At 30.6% G+C, this 24,771-nt stretch overlaps 2 protein-coding genes across 2 annotated transcripts in view; both read left to right on the plus strand.

Annotated features, from left to right (window-relative positions):
* Positions 1-24,771, plus strand: part of LOC129905734 (protein turtle) — a 703,160-nt gene that overhangs the window by 253,336 nt on the left and 425,053 nt on the right. The gene's annotated exons all lie outside the window — the stretch shown is intronic.
* Positions 23,286-24,482, plus strand: LOC129907449 (uncharacterized). The gene has a single exon (XM_055983688.1). The coding sequence runs from the start codon at positions 23,286-23,288 to the stop codon at positions 24,480-24,482; it is 1,197 nt and encodes a 398-aa protein (XP_055839663.1).

Below are 24,771 nucleotides of genomic sequence, written 5' to 3' on the forward strand. Positions count from 1 at the left end.
CTTCAATTTTTTTAGCGAAAGAATTGGTATTTTGATTCAACAACAAAAATGTATGCAAGCAACTATCTGATTGAACGGCGTATACAAGGGGGGGGGGTCACGGGGTCATGACCCCCCCCCCCCCAAGAACTCAAAACTTAAACAAGAAATTGTTATGTTATACTCAATTCCTTTAAGAAAGACCGTTTTCAAAATATTGAAGTTTTAGAACATGAACGAAAATGAAAAGTGAAAAAAATTTTTGGTATTCAAACAACCTATTTTACCATTTTTTGGGGGTGCGATCATATTTTTAGCGAATGCTATGCTGGATTAAGACTATTTTCATTAGTTCGATAATATTACAAATTGACAGACACTAAGTTGAGTTCTGCTGTAGAGTTTTGTGTAGATTTAAAATCCGAACAAGATTACATATTTAGAGCTTAAAAAAAAAATTGAATTGGGTATGTAAAAAAAAATCATCATTAGAGCAACTTTCCCTATAAAAATAAACGGATTAATCCTCAAGAACTCATCGATTTTCATACATTACTCAATCTTCAATCGCGTTTTAAGGCAAACTATAATTTTAGTCCAGTGAATGGAGACATTTTACTATGAAGCAAATGGAAAAAAATAGGGACAGGCTGAAATCTTGCAGAACTGAAGTTTTTTGAGGTTTGTTCAATTTTTGGCAAAAATCTCAGTTTTTACTATAACTACATAATTGAATCATCTGAGAATATTCGGAAAGCATTGATATTTCATAAATAAGTACATTTTTACAAAAAAAATTTTGGCCGCCATTTTGAAAAATGCCTTTTTGTGATTTTCTCGGCTTCCGTTTGTTGTAGAAAAGATTTTTTTGTCTTGTTTTGTAGAAAAACTCATTCTCATTCTTTTTAATTAAAAAACTTTTTTTTTTGTAATGTTTCCGTATAAAAAGTTTTCAACGAAAAAATGTACACCCAGAGAAAAGTCGGTGTAAAATTAGCCTATTTCGGGGGCTAACTCTGCTTAGGACTAAGGCAATTTTGGGGTAGCTTAGTCCTAGGCTAATTCTGCCTATTTTCCTAAGGCAAATCGAAAATTTTCAAATTTACCTAAATCCTAACATAAAATTTACCTATCTTACCTATTTCCTAAGGTGATTTAAAATTTCCCCTCCGAAGTTTTACCTATTTCCTAAGGTGAATTACCTTAGTCCTAGGCTGATTTTACCTAGTTTCTAAGGTGATTTAGCTTAGGCCTAGGCAGATTTTACCTAGTTTCTAAGGTGATTTAGCTTAGGCCTAGGTAGATTTTACCTAGTTTCTAAGGTGATTTAGCTTAGGCCTAGGCAGATTTTACCTATTTCCTAAGGTGAATTACATTTTCCGAATTCAATTTTACCTATTTCCTAAGGTGAATTACCTTAGTCCTAGGCTGATTTTACCTAGTTTCTAAGGTGATTTAGCTTAGGCCTAGGCAGATTTTACCTAGTTTCTAGGGTGATTTAGCTTATTCCTAGGCAGATTTTACCTAGTTTCTAAGGTGATTTAGCTTATTCCTAGGCAGATTTTACCTATTTCCTAAGGTGAATTACATTTTCGGAATTCAATTTTACCTATTTCCTAAGGTGAATTACCTTAGTCCTAGGCTGATTTTACCTAGTTTCTAAGGTGATTTAGCTTAGGCCTAGGCAGATTTTACCTAGTTTCTAGGGTGATTAAGCTTATTCCTAGGCAGATTTTACCTAGTTTCTAAGGTGATTTAGCTTATTCCTAGGCAGATTTTACCTATTTCCTAAGGTGAATTAGCTTATTCCTAGGCTAATTTTACCTATTTCCTAAGGTGAATTACCTTATTCCTAGGCAGATTTTACCTTATTCCTAGGTAATTTTTACCTATTTCCTTAGGTGAATTACCTTATTCCTAGGCAGATTTTACCTATTTCCTAAGGTGAATTACCTTATTCCTAGGCAGATTTTACCTTATTCCTAGGTAATCTTTACCTATTTCCTTAGGTGAATTACCTTATTCCTAGGTAATTTTTACCTATTTCCTTAGGTGAATCCATAGCTGAAAAAAATCCTTTTTGAAAAAAAGAAAAAAATCATGTAATTTTATAATTATAAATATAATTTATTTTCGTTTTGTTTGTTTAAACATAAATTACTCTTAGATTAAATATAAATTACTCTTAGATTTTTTAATGGAAGAACATGCTTTCTTTTTACAAACTCACTTCAGCAATACATTAAATACAGTACTGGACAAAATAAAATACGCACTATCCGAACTTTCACATTTATGCTATTCTCGCTCCCCAAGTTATCAATAAAATAATCTTTAGTGAGAACTTAAATTAAGAACTTAAATTATTTTCTCTCTCGTTTCAAGCATTTTTTACATTATTTCGACAGAACCGTATAAGGATAGTAGTAGACTTTCTTAATCACTACTTAAGAATATTTTATTGATGACTTGGGGAGCGAGAAAAGCATAAATAAGAAAGTTCGGATAGTGCGTATTTTATTTTGTCCAGTACTGTATATGTAGAACATGGACTGTACAAATTAATACATTGATATAATTTAATTAATTAATGCATTGATATCATTTAGTAAAGTTGAAACAGAAGGTATTTTTTTACCGTCTTGAATATTAAAGAAAAGCATTTGTATAAAAACCCATACCGAAAAACACTGTGGAGGGTATTGAATATTTAATACATAAACGAGCTTTAAATAAAAAATAATGCAGTCCAAATAAGTATCTAATTTAAACATAATATTGTCCAAGGACACATAAAAATTATTATAATGAAATCTCTCACCAACAACAATTATTAGGGGCTGAAGTTTTGTTTTCGATTTTAAACATTCCTCCCTTTTTATTTTTAGCATAGGTTCGACCTGGCCTGCACATTCCACTTCCAGAGTGAAAGATGATTTTGAATCTTCAATTGTAAATTTCTTCGATTTACCATTAAACTGCTGCGATGATGGAGGCAACACTCCATGTAACAGAGTTGCATAGCCAATATTGACGTTATCTGAAAATAAATTAATACGTCATAAGTAAAAAATAATTAAAAAATTAAAATAAAACAGAATTAAAAAAAAAAAGAGTTTAAATAAAAACAAGGTTCTACCTATGCCAAGGTCGTCAATATTCTCCCTGAATTCATTGAGGAATGATTTAAGAGCGCTGCACTTGATCCTCGCTGTGAACAATTCTAGGGCTATTTTCGAAAATTGTTCCCATTTGGTGAAGTTGAACCCATTATTCGGTTTTATAAAATTGTAATCCATGGCAATCTGTTAATAGACAGAATAAAACATACTATTATGTAGAAGATTATAGATATTGTGTACATCAATGTAATTAATTAAAGTTGAAGAAATTTTTTAGTGATATAAAATATATACACAGTTTATATAACTGAAAATACTCTTTTATCCCAATTTAATTGGCTTATATCAAAAATGGTTACATCAGAAAGCGTCGAGCGCTTTAACAAAATGCGCTCTACGCTTTTTGATCTTATAAAAACCTATTAAAAACGAATGTTCTTACCAGTTCTGGCGCTCGTGAATATTTGTAAAGCGGCCACTCCTGAAGGACTGTCTGGAGGTCAATGTCAGAGCTTTGGGAAATCATATCCATCCTGAATGGCATAGTTTGTTTCCATTGTTTAGTAACTGTTTCCCAGTCCCGGTTTTGTTTCAGCTCGTCGCAAACCCTTTGCATCTCGGTCTCGTTTATTGGTTCTTCATCACAATCCTCTTTGGAATTATCTTCCACTTCTGCCAGTTTAACTTTCTTTGATGACCTGGGATCAGTTTTATAGAGCTGCTTTAGAGATCTTCGTTGTCCTCTATATCGGTCGTACAGTTTACTCTTGGGGGGGATTTTGTTAAACCCTCGAACAAAGTACGAACCCTGTAATTAAAGTTTATAATATAAAGCGAATTTAGTTTGAACTAGAGCCTACTATTGCACGTGTATTAAGGTACACGTGCTACACGTGTATTTAAATAATTCGTGCCGAAGCACGTGTATTTGTAAAGACACGTGTATTTATATTTACACGTGTATTTATATTTACACGTGTAAATAGCGTTCGAACAGGTAGATTTGGTGGCGATTTCCTAAAATATGTATTATATTGAATGAAAAGGATATTGTTCAGGTTTTTGCGGTTATTGGCTAGATTTACACATTGAAATTACACGGAAAATTTAATTGGAAATTCTTATTCAACCCTAGCCATATAAATCTTGGAAAAAAATTTTGACCCGATTCCCATTATCGTATCGAACTGAACTTTGTACACATATGAAGTTTGGATTGCAACGCAATATTTTGGGGTCCGAACTCAGGGGAGGGGCATTGGGGGGTTGAAACACCCCAAATCTATTTTATCCCATTCTAAATATCGCAAAAGCTTTTGTAGGTAAATTGCAAGAGAGGGGCTTTGGGAGCTCATACCACCCAAGCAAATTATCATCTTCTTTCAAATATTATACGACTAAAAAGTAAAAAAATAAAGCAGATTAGATTAGATTACCAAGCAACAAAACATATAAAATAATTAAATTGACTCCATGGAGTCCCTTTAAATGCCGTCCAAGGGCTCCGGTTGTTCCACCGGGACAAGAAAAACGGTTGTTTTGTTGTGAACTACATAAGTCACAGTAGGCATTTGTCCCTTCTCGGTGGGCATATTGCCATACCCAACTCCTTGGCTTCATATTTTAGTTTTATTTTAAAATTTATTTTGATTGAATTTGTCGCTTTATTTATAAAACACCTTTTACACTTTCACTATGAACTTAGTAAACCATATGATCTTCAAATAAACGGTGATTAACAAAAAAAAAAAAAAACATGTAACAGTTGGTACACTTTCTTCTGAGAAAGACACAGTAGGCAATATGCAAATATATCTTGGAAAAATTTATTAGCTTTTTTTTAATGAAAAGGCACATCATTATTTTTAATTTTTGAATAAATTATTTATAAGGTCTTCAAAAAGTTCAAATACTATTTTTCCAATTCGAACTATTTATTTGCACAATAATCTTCAGTTGTTTAGTTTTAAAAACTTTTATTTTACCCCCAAAAAGCAAAAAAATCATTTTGTTTCGTATTTACACGTGTAAATATAAATACACGTGTATTTAATAAATACACGTGTAAATAAGATACACGTGTAAACGTTTTTTAGATACACGTGTACACGTGTATCGGGTACACGTGTATTTAAATACACGAACAAAATCGTAGGCTCTAGTTTGAACCCCAAAAACCAACCAAGTTTTCTGTAGAAAACATTTTTACGACCTCTGCCAAGAAATGGGTGCCTAAATGTCTTTTGTATGAAGATAATCCATTAAATATTTGTTGACATGATTTTTCAAAGCATTTCAAATTGCTTTTTTTATCACAACCATGTAGAATTTTCAAATGCATGAATAATTTTTTTAAGCAATTAAATTCTTCTGAACAGATAACGCAATGCATTTTCAGCTTGTTGACTGTAATATGAATAAGAATTGTTTTTTTTTTTTATTTCGGAACTGAATCTATTAAGTATTTTATTTTCAAAAAGAATTATCTTAGTCATTTAATAGTAGTGATGGAAACTATCGAATGATTTGAACTATCATAGTTCATTCATCTATTCATTTATTTATTCATTCGGATAAAAACTATCGAATAAACTATCAAATAAAAAAAATATAAGAATGAAAAAACTATCGTTTAAGAAAACTATTCGAAAGTAAAAACTATCGTTTAAGAAAACTTTTCAAATGAAAAAAAACTATAGTTCAAGAAAACTATTCAAATGAAAAACTATCTCTTGAAAAAACTATCGTTTGAAAAAACTATTCAAATGAATAAACTATCGTTTGAAAAAACAATTTGAATGAAAAAACTATCGTTTGAAAAAACTAATCAAATGAATAAACTATCGTTTGAAAAAACTATTCAAATGAAAAAACAATTCAAATGAAAAAACTATCGTTTAAAACACTATTTGAATGAAAAAACTATCGTTTAAGAAAACTATTTAAATGAAAAAACTATCGAATAAAAAACTATCGAATGAAAATAATAACTAAATGAATGAATGAGTGAATTATTTAAAACTATCGAATGAATGAATATTTTACAACTATCGAAAGTTTGATAGTTTTTCTTTTTATTCGATAGTTCCCATCACTATTAAATAGTTCGTGCCAATTGAAAAATTAGTATAGCTCATAGAAAAGAAAGTAAAATAATCTCTAGATCAAAAATAAGAATGATTTGAAGGACTGAAATGTTCAATTCAAAATGATAAAGTTTTCAAACTTGACTCAGTAGCTGCCGAGTAGAAGTGAGAAAACTTTTTACTTTAAAATTGTTTCAAATCAAAATGGTGGTTTATCAAGCTTATGTTTGTAATTTTTAATTATACAACAAAATCGATTGCGATTAAAGTTTAAGATGAAATTGTAGATTGCAAATTCAACTAAGTTTTGTTAAATGTGTTTTTTCTTCGTAAAAAAAATCAGGAGTTAGAGATACAAATTTAGATATGAAATTCAAAAAATTGATGTATAATAGGGTTGGATTTTGTTAAGCTGCAAAGCAATCAGCTAACAAAACTTAAAAAAGCAATAAAAACCTTCTGTGGACATATTCTTCTATATCGCTAGTACTTAAATACCTTATCATTGATTAAAAATCATACCTTTTTCTTTGACTCCTGACCAATCTTGTTGAAGTTTTTCTACGTTTCTTCTATCAGCTCTTGTTTTGGGGTCTTATTTTACGTCAAGTAATGGTGATTTTTAAGTTGTTGATCGAGTTTAATGAGTCTATATGTAAAGTATAGAGACAAAATTTTATTAGAGTTAACAAAAAAATAAGTATTTTAAAATTGAACAAAATGAACCACGTAAGTAAGTAACTGGGTCAAATTGGTCTTCGAATTGAGTTCATGTAAAATGAGTTTGGACTTTGTGAAGCTGCTGAGTTATCAGCTCCCAAAAGTAAAAAAAAAAAAAAAACAGTTTAAACTTTTCGGTGGACAAATTCTTACATCTTTCCGCTGGGTACAAAGGGGTTTTGAGTACTGATCTGTTTATTTTTATAGGAATGATTAGCTCTATCTTGATGTTTTTGATGTCTAATGAAAGAGAATAAAGAGTTTATTGTTAAAAACCCGAATATTACAACTTTGTGATTTAATCCCTTTGTACCCGGCGGCATAGATATATGGCTAGTACTTAAAAATCTAATCATTGATTGAAAATCATACCTTTTTCTTTAACTCCTGACCAATCTTGTTTTAGTTTTTTCACTTTTCTTTTATCAGCTCTTGTTTTGGGTATTATTCTACTTCAAGGAATGGTGATTTTTGAATTGTTGATCGGCTTTAATGAGTCTATATGTAAGAGAAACAATTTTATTAGAGTTAAGAAAAAAATAAGTATTTTAAAATTGAACAAAATGAACCAAGTAAGTAAGTAACTGGGTCAAAGTGGTTTCTGCCTGTAACTAATGGAAAACAAGCGTAACGAGCTTGAAAAAGTTAGCCAGAAACGCATTGAATTCAAACATATAAGTATATAATGTAGATTCCAAATTCAAAGCAAACCGCTCACAAAACTAAAAAATGGAAAACAAAAACTTTCTGTGGGCATAAAATTATGAATGCCTGGTACTTAAATGCCAAAATAATGATAATTGTGTAAAAAGCATACCTTTTTCTTTTCGTTTTGTTACAATTTTCAAGCGTGACCTCTTGATTTTTTGGTTAGTTTTTTTTTTTCGATTTCGTTTTATTTAAATAAGGTATGTATTTTTTCAGTTTTTGCTTAGTTTATATTAATTGAAATATAGTTCTGTGTTCTTCAAAATTTCTTTAAAATTATATAGATTCAAGATTCAATATAATTATGCCGGCTGCCGCGCCGCTTTAATGCAATAATCAAAGTAATAATTTTAAATCACAGAATTATCTTTATGGACAGAAGCAAAGATCAAATAAAAAAGGAAACTTGCCCAAAATAAAACTTATTTTGTAAGATTAATTTAATTTAATAGAGTAGTTCACACGATTTGTATTATTAAATAAATAAAAAAGAAATATTGAATAAGTACTTTACTCCGAGTGAAATAAAAATGCAAATATATAATGATAAAATTGTATAAAAAAGATTGTTGCTTTACTTACTTACTTACTTTGATATATTTTCCAAAACGCTTGTTTTAATTAACTGGTTCTCAGTATTTATGTCTTGTTTTCTTTGTTTTTTCTTGGTTATTGATATTATAATTCACTTTTTAAAACAATTTTTACACGTTTAATATTTCTTAGCACTAAACTGAACTGCACGCCATGAATTTACGAAGAGAATCATGTGCAAGCACGCTTTCTAACGGGATCTGAGAACGAATTTACCTTAGGCCTAAGGCAATTCCAAAAATCTAACACAAAATCACCTTAGGTCCTAGGTAAAAACGGGATCTGAGAACAAATTTACCTTAGGACTAAGGCAATTCTAACAAAACTAACACAAAATCACCTTAGTTCTAAGGTGATTTGATGGCGTCACTAAAAAATTAGCTTAGGCCTAAGGTAAATTTAGCTTAGAACCTAGGTAAATTTAGCTTAGATCTAGGTAAATTTATGTTCGATCCTAAGGTAAAATTGGCTTAGGCCTAGGTAAAATTAGCTTGGGTAAAAATTATAACTAATAATTTTGGAGGGAAAACAAGACATGAGCGTATCTTTAAGGGGCATTTTGGGTATAAAGTGAAGAAGAATAAAAGCAAGTGAAGCAGGGTAACAAATGCATATTTTGGTTATTTTCGTTCGTTTATATTTACATTGCGAAAAGTAGGACAAAGGCGTCAAATAGTCAACTAATAATGTAAATTACTTTAAATTAACAGATAAATGAATTTAATAGTTTAAGGTGAATTTACCTTTGATCCATAAGTAAAATTAGGTTAGGCCTAGGCAAAATTACCTAAGGCCTTGGTAAACTTAGCTTAGGCCTTGGTAAAATTAGCTTAGGCCTTGGTAAAATTAGCTTAGGCCTAGGTAAAATTTGATTTGGTAAAAGTTATAATAGAATAATAGTGGCGGGAAAATCAGACACGGGCGTATCCTTAAGGGGTATTTGGGGCAATAATTGAAAAAAGTAAATCATTATAATCATTTTACATTTTCACTGCATTTGTCACATAAATCTTATTTCTGACAATCAATTTTTCAATACATGTATTCTTGATTTTTGTTTTGGTTTTCTTTATTATTCATAAAGTTTACGCGACTTTTAACTAGAACTATTATTTGACTTTGTTAAAATAAGAGTGAACAAAATTTCTCAAAAATTATATTTTTAAGTTTTCCTAGTTACATTTTGGTGATCCCAAACATCTGATTTGATGAATATTATGGAATATTATACAATTTTCGTATTTATTTAAAACACATTATTTATTACCAAAAAGCACACATTATGCGCTGTTTCATTTAGTTATGTCTCTATCGTTCCAAAGCTTGAGTCACTCTAAAATCTATGAACCATTCATTAATTCAATGTTTGTGAGATGTTTTATTTTGCAAAAGTCGCTATAACTTCTAAACGAAAGCGAAAATCAAAAAAACTTATTTAATATATTCTGTCGAAAATTAAAAAATCTACAACTTTTATATCCGACAATTTTTCAAAAAAAGCAAAAATAGAAAAGATATGACGAAAAAAGTAAAAATTTCATGTCTTTTTGTTTGCGAGATGTTTTTTTTTCACAAAAGTCGCTCTAACTTCTAAACGAAAGCGAAAATCAAAAAAACTTATTTAATATATTCTGTCGGGAATTAAAAAATCTACAACTTTTATATCTGACAATTTTTCAAAAAAAGCAAAAATAGAAAAGATATGACGAAAAAAGTAAAAATTTCATGTCTTTTTGTTTGAGAGATGTTTTTTTTCACAAAAGTCGCTATTACTTCTAAACGAAAGCGAAAATCAAAAAAACTTATTTAATATATTCTGTCGGAAATTAAAAAATCTACAACTTTTATATATGACAATTTTATATATGACAATTTTTCAAAAAAAGCAAAAATAGAAAAGATATGACGAAAAAAGAAAAAATTTCATGTCTTTTTGTTTGCGAGATAGAAAATAGAAAAGATATGACGAAAAAAGAAAAAATTTCATGTCTTTTTGTTTGAGAGATGTTTTTTTTCACAAAAGTCGCTATAACTTCTAAACGAAAGCGGAAATCAAAAAAACTTATTTAATATATTCTGTCGGGAATTAAAAAATCTACAACTTTTATATCTGACAATTTTTCAAAAAAAGCAAAAATAGAAAAGATATGACGAAAAAAGTAAAAATTTCATGTCTTTTTGTTTGAGAGATGTTTTTTTTCACAAAAGTCGCTATTACTTCTAAACGAAAGCGAAAATCAAAAAAACTTATTTAATATATTCTGTCGGAAATTAAAAAATCTACAACTTTTATATATGACAATTTTATATATGACAATTTTTCAAAAAAAGCAAAAATAGAAAAGATATGACGAAAAAAGAAAAAATTTCATGTCTTTTTGTTTGCGAGATAGAAAATAGAAAAGATATGACGAAAAAAGAAAAAATTTCATGTCTTTTTGTTTGAGAGATGTTTTTTTTCACAAAAGTCGCTATAACTTCTAAACGAAAGCGGAAATCAAAAAAACTTATTTAATATATTCTGTCGGGAATTAAAAAATCTACAACTTTTATATCTGACAATTTTTCAAAAAAAGCAAAAATAGAAAAGATATGACGAAAAAAGTAAAAATTTCATGTCTTTGTTTGAGAGATGTTTTTTTTCACAAAAGTCGCTCTAACTTCTAAACGAAAGCGAAAATCAAAAAAACTTATTTAATATATTCTGTCGGAAATTAAAAAATCTACAACTTTTATATATGACAATTTTTCAAAAAAAGCAAAAATAGAAAAGATATGACGAAAAGAGAAAAAATTTCATGTCTTTTTGTTTGCGAGATAGCAAATAGAAAAGATATGACGAAAAAAGAAAAAATTTCATGTCTTTTTGTTTGAGAGATGTTTTTTTTTCACAAAAGTCGCTATAACTTCTAAACGAAAGCGAAAATCAAAAAAACTTATTTAGTATATTCTGTCGGGAATTAAAAAATCTACAACTTTTATATCTGACAATTTTTCAAGAAAAGCAAAAATAGAAAAGATATGACGAAAAAAGTAAAAATTTCATGTCTTTGTTTGCGAGATGTTTTATTTCACAAAAGTCGCTATAACTTCTAAACGAAAGCGAAAATCAAAAAAACTTATTTAATATATTCTGTCGGAAATTAAAATACAAATGTGTAACTATATATTTATTTGATATTCATATCAAACAAATTATTTATTTAAAGAAAAATTTGTATTTCTAAATAATTTAATTTATTACAGACATTTATTTATTTTCGCACTTTTGGAGGGAAAATTGCCTTAGTTCTAGGTAAAATTAGCTTAGACCTAAGGTAACCAAGAAATTTTGAAATTTTTGCCGGGAAAATTACGTTAGGCCTAGGTAAAATTTGCTTAGGCCCTAGGTAAAAAATTCTTTCAATCAAACCATGATGGCCGATCAACAACAATAACGAAATTTCGTTGAAAGTGAAAAAAAAACATTTTTTGATAATTATTAAAAAACGAACAAAATATGTGTGTTTTCGTTTTTTTTTTATGGTATACATGCCTATACAAAGGAAAAAAAAAAAACACAAATTTATTATTGTTTTTCAATAATCGTTTTAGTCATTGAAGTGTTTTCTTTTTTTTTTAATTGAAGAAAAAAGGAAAACATTTCATTCTTTTTGGCGCAAAAAGCAATTTTCCCAAAAAAAAAATTAGCTTAGGCCTAAGGTAATATTACCTTAGTTCTAGGTAAAAGTGTAACATAAATTGCCTTAGTCCTAGGCAAAATTGTGTTAGAAAAATAACATTTGAAAAAAATATTCCCCAAAAAAAAATTAGCTTAGGCCTAAGGTAATATTACCTTAGTCCTAGGTAAAAGTGTAACATAAATTGCCTTAGTCCTAGGCAAAATTGTGTTAGAAAACTAACATTTGAGGAAAATTTTCCCCCAAAAAAAAATTAGCTTAGGCCTAAGGTAAAATTACCTTAGTCCTAGGTAAAAGTCTAACACAAATTGCCTTAGTCCTAAGCAAAATTGTGTTAGAAAACTAACATTTGAGGCCCTAGGTAAGATTTTGTTAGGCCTAAGGTAAAATTACCTTAGTTCTAGGTTAAAAAACTAACAAAAATTGCCTTAGTCCTAAGGCAAGTTATGCTCGAAAAATAACATCCATAGAAAAAAATTCACCTTATCTATCTAAGGCAAATTAGCCTATTCTAGGTAAATTTAGCTTAGGATTTTCGAGCATAAATTGCCTTAGAACTAAGGCAAGTTATGCTCGAAAACTAACATTCATAGAAAAAAAAGAGTGTGTGTACACATGTACACGCGACTGAAGTTATACTTCTCATTCAGTATATGTAAATGAATTTCATTTGATATTTTTAATTTCTATTATTAAATTAATTAATCCACACATCGTGAGCAATAAATTAATTCTTTCATCCTCCTTGCATCCATGTAGTTTTCAATTTATTCTGTGAAATTTACACATGTTGTGCGGTTCAGAACGTACGGTATACGCTTAACGAAACTAAATGAATTGAGCATAAAATGTGCGATATGGTTATTTTATGAGAATTGTGTGTGCTTCAGCACTAGTAGTAGCAATATGGAACTTGCAGAGTTGCTACAAAGCTCAAAAGTGAGCTGAGCTCAGCTCACAGCTCAGCTCAAATTTTGAGCTAGCTGACTTTTGAGCTATGTACCATAGCTCAGCTCATTTGAGCTGAGTTGAAAGTCAGCTGAGCTGATGGTTGAGCTGAGCTGTTGGGTGAGCTAAAGTAAAGTGAGCTGAGCTGAGCTGTGATGGGTGAGAGGATACATTGATTTTTATTTGGAAAGTATAATGAAATATGAAGATATTTTAAACTTTTATAAAACACCATAGCTCAAGATGTTTGGTTCTAGTTATTAATGGAATTATTTTAACACATGGATATTTTTATAAATAAAACAGATAATTGTTCGTGATCTTTCTCTTGGTTTTTTTTAACCCTAAAAGGATAATCATAATATACGTCTCAGAGACGTATGATTCTAAAAAAGATTTTTGGTCTTATGTTAACACTTTTTGTCATATTTATTTAACTCATTACTTAGATTATTTTAAAGAAGTGATATAATAAATGAAATCAATTTAACAAAAACCCAGAAATTTGAATTGAATTAGATAAAACAGTTCTTTACACGCTATACGTCTTACAGACGTAGATTATCTTTCTAGGGTTAATAGTAAATATATTTCTATTTTTTTAGTAAAATATTTCTTTTTTAATCATAAAAAAATCAGGTACAATCCGGTTTTACGACTTTTTTCAAAATTCCGAGAAAATCGCGTTTGAAAGTTGGTGTAAATTTTTTTTTCGAAAAATCCCCGAATCTTTGAACGCTCCTGGAAGCTAAACCGCTTGAGAGCAATTTTTGGGAGTGGTGCCAAATGATAGCTTGTGTCATGGGCCTACGCTTTGCACATTATCAGATTTTTAAAAAATCGCCTTCCATTGTTAAACCGCCACATCATGCCTTTTTTTTCAGAATCGGGCTTAACTTTTTTTTTACCTTTAAGTTCTCCTGGTTTGAGAACGCGTGTACCTACAGGGATGGAAGTTGTACCCAAATGTAGGTTAGAGTCCCCGCTACCTTTTGGCATCAAAAAATTTTTTTTCATTTTTTTCAAAATTCCGAGATATAGGCGTTGCAAGGCTTTGATCTAGAGACAGGGGAGTGGTGCCATATGAAAGCTTATATTCTCAGCTACCCGAAAGTGGTATAATCCGGTTTTTCGATTTTTTTCAAAATTCCGAGAAAATCGTGTTTGAAAGTTGGGGTAAATTTTTTTTTTCGAAAAATCCCCAAATCTTTGAACGCTCCTGGAAGCTAAGCCGCTTGAGAGCAATTTTTGGGAGTGATGCCAAATGATAGCTTGTGTCATGGGCCTACGCTTTGCACATTGTCAGATTTTTAAAAAATCGCTTTGCATGTTAAACCGCCACATCATGCCTATTTTTTCAGAATCGGGCTTAACTTTTTTTTACCTTTAAGTTCTCCTGGTTTGAGAACGCGTGTACCTACAGGGATGGAAGTTGTACCCAAATGTAGGTTAGAGTCCCCGCTACCTTTTGGCATCAAAAAATGTTTTTTTCATTTTTTTCAAAATTCCGAGATATAGGCGTTGGAAGTTGGGGCGCTCACTTTCAGCTCAGCTCACTTTCAGCTCAGCTCAAATGAGCTAAGCTATGGTACCTAGCTCAAATTTGAGCTGAGCTGTGAGCTGAGCTGAAATGTTAGCTTTTTGCAACCCTGGCAACTTGCCACATGTAACTTGCCACATGCAACTTGCCACACGCAATTTGCCACATGCAACTTGCCACACGCAACTTGCCACATACAACTTGCCACATGCAACTTGCCACATGCAACTTGCCACATGAAACATGTAACTTGCTACGTGTTGTGTGTTTTATGTTTGCCGTACTGTGGCGTACTGCATTTTTAAATACTAAAGTACTGCGTACTCTAAAGGTGAAACGACAGCCCTGCTACCCAGGGTGATCGCGTCATAATCCCTTTGACATTCTTGTCAAAAAGTAAATTTTCATACCCACCCTCCCATAAGAAGTATAACTTCAAAAATTTTGCCTTAGGCGTCTAAGGCAATTTTACACCGACTTTTTCTCTGGGTGTAGGTACAATTTTTGGGAGATAGTCGTCAAAATTACATTTTTTTCTCGATTAAGGTTCATCTAACCGAAAAAATCTTATCATAATTTTTGTACAAATCTAAATTTACATTTATATTATGTTTTTTTTTTTGCACGCCCAAAACTGTTTAAGTTATAACGAGAAAAAATTCACGACTACCCCGAAAATTTTACATTTTTGTGTCACTTCTAATACGAAAACAATACAACAAAAAATTATTTAAAACAAAAATTAGACAATTAATTTTTAATTTTGTCTGTACTGAGGTAATTTATTCAAAAATTATCTTTAAGGTGTAATAGCACCGTGTAGACACGAAACCGAGTGTCGTTTTCATCAGTATATAAAACAAAGAAGAAACTTTATTTTCTTTTAAGTTTTTTCTTAGCTCGATTTGGTGTATCAAACTCCAAACTAAATTTTTTCATTCAATTTTAAAACAAAATTAAAAAACAAAATTATTTTCAAATGCGATTCGTTTTCCTGAGGTTGAGAAGACTTTTAATTCAAAAGTTACCACTGTTTATTACATAAAAAAAGATTTTATTTTTTATTGTAACTTTTAAAATTACTTTAGGCTAGCGGAAAAAATATATACATAGTTGCTTTTAGGCAAATTATTCAATGGAAGCAAACGAATCACATTCCGTTTTTGTTCGATTCAACTATCACATTTTCCACCTATCAAAATTGTTGTGCCAAAAATTTTGGCATGACCCCCCCAAGAAGTAAACCTGTATACGCCCCTGATCTGATTGAGTAAAATTGAAGTTACATTTCAAGTGAAACCATACATATCTGTTAAAGATTTTATAAAATTTTGCCATAAATTACAAAAGTGTTTGGAAAACGTTAAAAAGCGAGTGATTTTGTAATGCAGAATTACGAAAAGCAGAATTTTGAAAGGCAGAATTTTGAAAAACAGAATTTTAAAAAGCAGAATTTTGACAAAAGAATTTTGACAAGGCCAGAATTTTGACCCCAATCCGGCTTTTTATTTACTTTTTGAAACAAAAATTAGTTCTTAATTTCAACTAAAACCAACATTACGTTTATACAAAAAAAGGTGGTTTTCGTTACACCGTTCTACAGCTGGTTGTACACATTTTCACTGTATAAATGGGTCAAAAAATTTTGTTAAAATTCAGTACAGATGATGTTTGGAATACTGAAGGTTTTTTTTTTCTATCTAGGTATCATATAACATTTACGGGGTGCTGCGTGTTGCGAATTTCTCGAAAACGCAAAATTATTATCACGGAACGCACCTACTACAGAACTTTTTGAAGTGAAAACTTCTTTAGTATCGTAGTGATTTGAAACAAGATGAAACGAAAACGCGACACGAACATTCAACTTGTTATAACTTTTTTGTTTTAATAGATAGATGAATGAAATTTGTACTGTAGATAGGTAATTAAATAAACTATCATATGTACAAAATTTCAATTAATTTCACATTAAAAATTCTGAGATAGCGGTAAAAAGATGTTCTTTTTCTACACACGTTATATCTTTTCATCTAGTGCACATACAAATTTGATTTAACTTTAATACGCATGCTGATAACAAAACCTTTCATTTGATATATCACAAAGAACTGTACGAGCTCTACAAGTTACACAATCTTAAATTGAAAAACTTGAAAAATACCATCAAAACAGATGGAGATCTGTTGACGATGACCAGTGTAGAAAGTACCGTAATCTCAGCTTGAAATTTCGACATAGTTGGCTTTAAAAAATTCTTTTTTTTTTTCTAGGCATGGTAGAAATATGATTCATACGTCATATAAAAGGTGAAATAACCTTTCAGATGATATAAGATTTACTATAGGTTGTCATTTAAAAAAATATATTTAATGGTGTTAAAAGAGAAAAAAGATTGATTTTTATTGCTTTTTTGATGAAAAGTGATTTGGTTTGAAAAAAATAAGCTCTTTTTGTAGATTTTGTATAGACATGGACGGTATAAATATTTTGAGCTGAAACAATAAGCTTTCAGATGATATCAAAATTAATATAGGTTGTCATATAAAAAACAAGTACATATTTAAAGGAGATAGAATAACAAATAGGTAGATTTTTTATTTTTTTTTTGCAAGAAATTTTTTTTTTTAAGGTTTCACTTCTACCACGTGTTGAATTGCACACATGAGTAGTATGTTTTGGTATGTTCTGGGACAGAGGGTGCACAGGGTGCCAACAGGGTGCTATCTTAATGCATGAGTATAACTGAGAGGGTGCTATAGTCAAACACGGGGTGCGATTGTACGTGGTTGGTGTGAATGAGAGGGTGCTATGGCAAAGCAATTGTGCATTGAAATGTGTACGAGTAAAATTCCTAAAGTATAACTGAGAGGGTGCTATAGTCAAACACGGGGTGCGATTGTATGTGGTTGGTGTGAATGAGAGGGTGCTATGGCAAAGCAATTGTGCATTGAAATGTGTACGAATATAAGTGATAAAAATACACTGCTTCGTGATGTGCGTCCTGATTGCAGGTAGTTGATGCTTATGGATGATAATGCGAGATCAATGGAAAAGGATCTTTTTGTCGATCCTTTTTTTCATTTGACATACTACTACATACATCCTTTTTTTTATTTGACACATTTTTTTTTTTCTATGCTCACAAATATTTTCTATTTTAGTGAGAAAAAAAAGTCTTTTCTTCAAAAGAAGTAAAACAAAATATGTTCATTTTATTTTCATTTTGTAAATTTATTTTCATTTTATAGGTATCTAATTTTTATTTTCATATTATAATTTACAACATTTTGTTTACACAGAAATATATAATATAATATTTAATGCTGCTTTACAAGGTCCATGACAATTTTTATTTTTTTAATTTCGATTTTTAGTTCTTCAATTATTACATCAACATAATTTTTCGTGACAGCGTCTTCTTTCTCTTGTGGCTCCTGTAGGTTTTGTAGACGCTTCCAGTTCAAATTGTAGTTGCCATTTTGCATTTTCAGAAATCCTTCACCGGGTGGTCCTGGATTTCCTTGCTCTCCACGTTCTCCAATCGGTCCTGGTCGACCTCTTTTTGAAGCATGATGAGAAAATCTTCCAAATTTGTCAACACTCATCTTTATTCAATAATATTATATTCTCTTAATTCTTCTATAATAGAATTAATTTCGTTCGAATGATTATTATTTCCTGCTTGATATGATGCGATAAGAAGTCTCAATCTAACTACGAGTTCATTAGGATCATCCCAGAAGATATAGTCTTTTTTGTTTTTAGTTAACTCCATTAATCCATTTCCTTTGTGCACAGAAGCATTATTGTTGCTTTCGGTGAATTTACTTATAATTTCCTTATATTTTTTTCCGCGGTTTCCTACTACATGTTTTGAAGAATTATGTGAACGTCTGTATGCATTTGTATCTTCTAATATATCCTTATATATTTTTAAATCTTTACTAAAAGTAAACATTTTGTTTACACAGAAATATATACTATAATATTTAATGACGAAGCTGCTTTGCAAGGTCCGAGACAATTTTTTTAATTTCGTTTTTTAATTCTTCAATTATTACATCAACATAATTTTTCGTGACAGCGTCTTCTTTCTCTTGTGGCTCCTGTAGGTTTTGTAGACGCTTCCAGTTCAAATTGTAGTTACCATTTTGCATTTTCAGAAATCCTTCACCGGGTGGTCCTGGTTTTCCTTGCTCTCCACGTTCTCCATTCGGTCCTGGTCGACCTCTTTTTGAAGCATGATGAGAAAATCTTCCAAATTTGTCAACACTCATCTTTATTCAATAATATTATATTCTCTTAATTCTTCTATAATAGAATTAATTTCGTTCGAATGATTATTATTTCCTGCTTGATATGATGCGATAAGAAGTCTCAATCTAACTACGAGTTCATTAGGATCATCCCAGAAGATATAGTCTTTTTTGTTTTTAGTTAACTCCATTAATCCATTTCCTATGTGCACAGAAGCAGTATTATTGCTTTCGATGAATTTACTAATAATTTCCTTATATTTTTTTCCGCGGTTTCCTAGGACTTGTTTTGAAGAATTATGTGAACGTCTGTATGCATTTGTATCTTCTAATATATCCTTATATATTTTTAAATCTTTATCGTTGTAGATCTTTTCACATGGATTCTTTTTGAATATTAATTCATATAATCCATTTGTTCCCTCATAGATTTTGTCCTTTATTTGTATTTTTTTTCCGATAATTTTAAATTCTCCATCACCAATTAACCATTTTCCATTTTTAACCTGGACACCATACACATTATCGAGTGTATTTGATTCATTCGAAAGTAGATCAACATATTTTTGTGGCATTTCATTGTAAGAATCGTCTTCTTCTATTTGAGTAGCAAAGTCCCGAACCTTATAACGTTTACGAACTCGTGAACGACTATTTCTACTATTGTTATAATTAATATTTTTTGGAGTTTCTGAAGTAATACCACTCGCATTAGGGGTAGCAAAATCGTCATCAAAAGTTGTTTTCAATTTATTTAATGGAGTTTCAAAGAAGTTTTGTTTTTCATTTCATTTTGTAAGAAGTTCTTTGAGAGGGTTAGTGATTGGTCTAAAGGTTTCTTCCAATTGTGTTTCGAATGCTTCCTTTCCATTCTTCAATTCTTTATATTTCTTTCGAAGAGCGTCAGTAGTTTTAATGAGCTCATTTGTTAGTTCCTCATTTATATACATCATACCGAAGCTGTATTATTTTTGCAGCAATCTGTTAATAATTTTCGAATATTATGAATGAAGTTTTCAATTGGTTTTAATGATATTTTAATATTGAGTTTCGAAGTTTTGATTGATGAACAACGTTTTTTAAACCATGTTGAACGATTTTGTACTGTTGCAGACTGTACACTGAATTCCTTTGTACTACTCTTATAGAACATTACTGAACGTTTGATGTAAACTGCGTTTGTGAAGTGCTTTTTATAGAAATAGGATATGATGTTTTTAGATCATCAACTTCTTTTCAGCAGCTCTTGAAACTGTTTTTGATTCGCTCTTAAACAGCTTTTAAACCGCTTTTGAACTGCTTTTGAACCGCTTTTATACCGCTTTAAACCGCTTTCAAACCGCTTTCAAACTGCTTTCAAACCGCTTTCAAACCGCTTTCAAACCGCTTTAAACCGCTTTTGAACTGCTTTTGAACCGCTTTAAACCGCTTTGAAACCGCTTTCAAACCGCTTTGAACCGCTTTTAAACCGCTTTTGAACCGCTTGGAACCGCTTTTAAACCGCTTTAAACCGCTTTTGAACTGCTTTTGAACCGCTTTTATACCGCTTTAAACCGCTTTCAAACCGCTTTAAACTGCTTTTAAACCGCTTTTGAACCGCTTTAAACTGCTTTTAAACCGCTTTTGAACCGCTTTAAACTGCTTTTGAACCGCTTTAAACAGCTTTGGAACTGCTTTTATCTGTTTTGAGGTGTTTCGAATTGATCATAAAGAAAATTGTCACACGTGCATCCGTTTAGAATGAGCATCTTTTTATAATTTGAGAAAGTGATCAAAGCCCTTTCTATATCGTCCTTCGTTCAATGAGCTATCCTTATCAATAACCAAAAATCCATGTTCATCACTCCAACACTCCGCACATAGTTTTTGAAAGATATTAAATAGCATATCAGAATTGACATGATCATTGTGAATATGTTTCAAGTTCATGTTATCTTGTTTGAAAACAATTAAAAAATTTGCATTATCTCGTATTAAATGCTTAGGAATTCTCGTATATGTTTGACATAAATAAAAACTATCGATTAAATGATGTCGTCCCATACTAAAATAGTTTCTTATAGTATCTTGTTTTTCACATGCAATGTCGTCAAAGATAAATACAGAATTCGGTTTTGCTTTTTCAGGTGATATAACTTCAGTGTTATTGGAAAACGTAAAGAATCCCATATTTTTTATTGGTTTGACAGCGTTTCGTAAAAATTCATATTTTGGTTGATGTAATGATTTTGAGTAAATATATATATTTTCAAATTTTAATCCATTTGGATGTTGTAGTAAACTCATCATAGCATTCGTTTTCCCACAATTTGATGGTCCTGTAATTAAACCTCTTATGCTATTGGGTAATAGTTTTCCATGTTTTCTTGGTTCATTACTTTTACTCAAATCCATATTTTTTACTGGTAGAAGTTGTTGTTGTTTAATGAAACGCATGATGAAAGATACTAAACAATTTCCTTAAAATATAAGGATTATATTTAAAAATTCTCATTACGTTACAACCCGTTCATTTGTTAATATATAGAAAAAGTTAGTTTTATTTCTATAAAAATGTTTGATTTTTCAAATCAGTTTGTCAGTAAACCAAAAGTCGTGAGTGGAGACGGTTTAATAAATACAGTAATCAATAAGTTACCTGTAGAACTACATCTTCCTGGTTATCAATATTGTGGACCTGGAACCAAACTTCAAAAACGTTTAGCAAGAGGTGATCCTGGAATAAATTTACTTGATCAGGCATGCAAACAACACGATATATCCTATTCTAAATTTGAAAATACATCTGAACGACATACAGCAGATAAGGTTTTAGCTGAAGAAGCCTGGAAACGAGTAACATCGAAGGACGCAGGTATAAGTGAACGGGCAAATGCTATGATAGTTACTAATCTTATGAAAGCAAAAGTAAAACTAGGAATGGGTTGCTCAAAAAGTGAAAAAACAAATAATTCGAAAAAAATAAAGTCTAAAAACGTACTTACCTTTAATAAAACAATTAAAAATCTTGGTAGAATTCTTCAAAAGAAAAAACCACATAATCTCGAAAAAGCTATAAAAGTAGCTTTGTCAGTTGCTAAGAAAACGATTCAGAACAATGGAAAAAACATTAAAACACCGAGAGTTATTTCAGTACCGAAAATTGGTGGTGTTATTCCATTTCTTGTACCCCTCTTCGCTGGACTTTCAGCTCTTGGAGCCTTATCCGGAGGTGTAACAGGAATCGCTAAAGCTATCAACGAGGCTAATAACGCAAAAAAGGAACTGGATGAAAAAAAACGTCATAATAAGAGAATGGAAGCTATTTCAGTAGGTAACGGCTTGCATCTGAAACCATATAGAAAAGGTCTTGGTCTTTATTTAAGTCCGCAGTCAAAAAACTTATAAAATCGCTACCCAAGCGTGCATTGAATGAAGTGGATTTGAGAAATTTTGCCAAGAAGATACTACCACATTTCAGAGGAGTTTTTATGCGTGACAATTTACCAAAGAGTAAACCATTTAAAAATGAATGTGGAATAGTGAATCTAGATTCTTCGAATGGAGCAGGAACACATTGGGTAGCGTATTATAAAAAGGGCAAACACATAGAATATTTTGATAGTTTTGGAAATCTTCAACCACCGCTTGAAATAATCGAGTATTTAGGTAAAAATATTAAATATAACTATATTAAGTATCAAGATTATGATTCAGTAAATTGTGGACATTTATGTTTAAAATTTTTATATAAGTGCTATTATCAATAAATAACAAACTATTCATAAAAAACTTTCATTGTCTTTTTTATTGTCATGTCGCTAACACTATCTTTAAGCGGGAATACTTCTAATCTAACGGCGGAGTATTTTCCACCTTTATATTTAAATCAAGATTACGTGTGTGGTCTAATAGATTTTCAAACATATAATTCCATACCAAATGTTGATGACCGAAATAATCTGCTTCATATTGGATCACATGTTATCGAAATTCCAACAGGGTCATATGAAATAGATGACATTCAAACTTTTATCAAATCCAAATTAGAACGAAAAAAATTACCAATTTCAATGAAAATCAAAGCAAACAATAACACATTGAAATGTGAAGTGAGAAGCACAGAAGCATTACACTTTGAAAAAGAACGATCGATAGGCAAATTATTGGGATTCAGTAAACGAGTTCTGGAAGCTGATTTATTACACATTTCAGACTTACCTGTTGATATAAATAAAGTAAATGTTATACGAGTTGAATGTAATATTATAACTGGATCGTATCTCAACAATATCCCAGTACATACAATACATGAGTTCTCACCAGAGACAGGACCTGGATATAAAATCATTGAAGTTCCGAGGAACGTCATCTATTTACCCGTGAATGTCAAACGAATAAGTTCAATTTCCTTGAAGCTTGTTGATCAAGACGGAGAGTTGATAAATTTAAGAGGAGAAACAATAACCATTCGCTTACATTTAAAACCATCGTTCCATAATGTTAATTTATAATAATATAACCCAACACAACGGAGATAATTCAATTAGTTCTACAAGGACAACAAAGCTGACAAGACCAAATCTTTCACCCGAAAATAAATCATATCTTCAGTCTTTGGGCTTTGTTTTAAAAATAAAATAAAAGAGTTATTAAAAAATAAATCAAAAATGAGTGGAATATTGAATATAACCCAAACACCTGGTTATGATAATAGCATTTCCAAAATTGAGTACCACAGTTACTCACCATTTTTGCAGTCATACAATTCAAGTGATGAAATACGTATTTCTATTCAACAACAAGATCTGAGTATTCTCCCCAGTGAAAGTTTCATTTACATAGAAGGAACACTTAAGAAATCAGATGACTTAATTTCAGAGACAGGAAGATTATCTAATAATGCAATGGCATTTCTTTTTGAAGAAATACATTATGAATTAAATGGAGTGGATATTGAATGTAATAAAAATGTTGGAATCACAACTTCTTTAAAAAATTACATATCCTTTAATGAAATTGAAAGTAAAAATCTACAAAATGCATCATGGTATGGAAAGGAGAACATTTTGGTTTCATCTGGCACGTTTAACTTTTGTGTCCCATTAAAAAATCTATTAGGATTTGCTGAAGATTATAAAAAGATAATAACAAATGCGAGACATGAATTGATTTTAATTCGTACTCGAACTGATGAGAATGCATTCATTTCGGAAAAAGATGATTTGAGAATCAAAATTTTAAAAATGCAATGGAGAGTTCCTCACATCACTCTAGCAGATGTGGAAAAACTTAACCTATTGAAGCAAATACAAACAAAACCAATTCAAATTCATTTTAGAAACTGGGAAATGTATGAATATCCTTCACTTCCAGCAGCCACCGATCATATATGGACAATTAAAACTTCTAGTCAACTCGAAAAACCTAGATATATTATAATTGGTCTACAATCAAATCGAAAAAATCAAAAAGGTAAAGATGTGAGCAAATTCGATCATTGCACATTGAGTAATGTTAAGGTACATCTGAACTCAGAATCATATCCCCGTGAAGATTTGAATGTTGATTTTACTACTGGACGATATGCTATTCTATATGATATGTATAGCAGATTTCAGCAATCCTATTACAACAAGCAATCGCAACCGCTATTGTCACGAGAAGAATATAAAGAAATTGCACCAATTATAGTAATTGATTGTTCGCGACAAAACGAATCCATTAAATCTGCTCCTGTGGATGTAAAACTTGAAATCAAAACAACAGCAACTGTACCACAAAACACATCGATATATTGCATGATTATTCATGATCGTATTGTTGAGTACAGTCCATTAACGGGCGAAGTCAGAAAACTTACATAATTGAACCTGCTGCAACGAAAATACAAAAAAAAAAAAAAAAAAACAGGAATAAACATGTTCAGAAATAATCTGATAAGAAAATCAATATAAACTCTACTCTCAGCTGCATAGAAAAAAAAAATATATACCTAACGTCTGAAAGGTCTATTATCAAAACACATATATACATACTCACCCATATTTGTCTTAGAACATAAAAGGAGCTATATATAAATATAGGTATCTATATATAAACATTTTTTTTTTTGGATGCGTCTTAAAAGATGAAAAAATAAGATATTTACCCACG

This window comes from Episyrphus balteatus, chromosome 1 (genome assembly GCF_945859705.1).
Source record: "Episyrphus balteatus chromosome 1, idEpiBalt1.1, whole genome shotgun sequence".
NCBI classification, from domain to species: Eukaryota; Metazoa; Arthropoda; class Insecta; order Diptera; family Syrphidae; genus Episyrphus; species Episyrphus balteatus.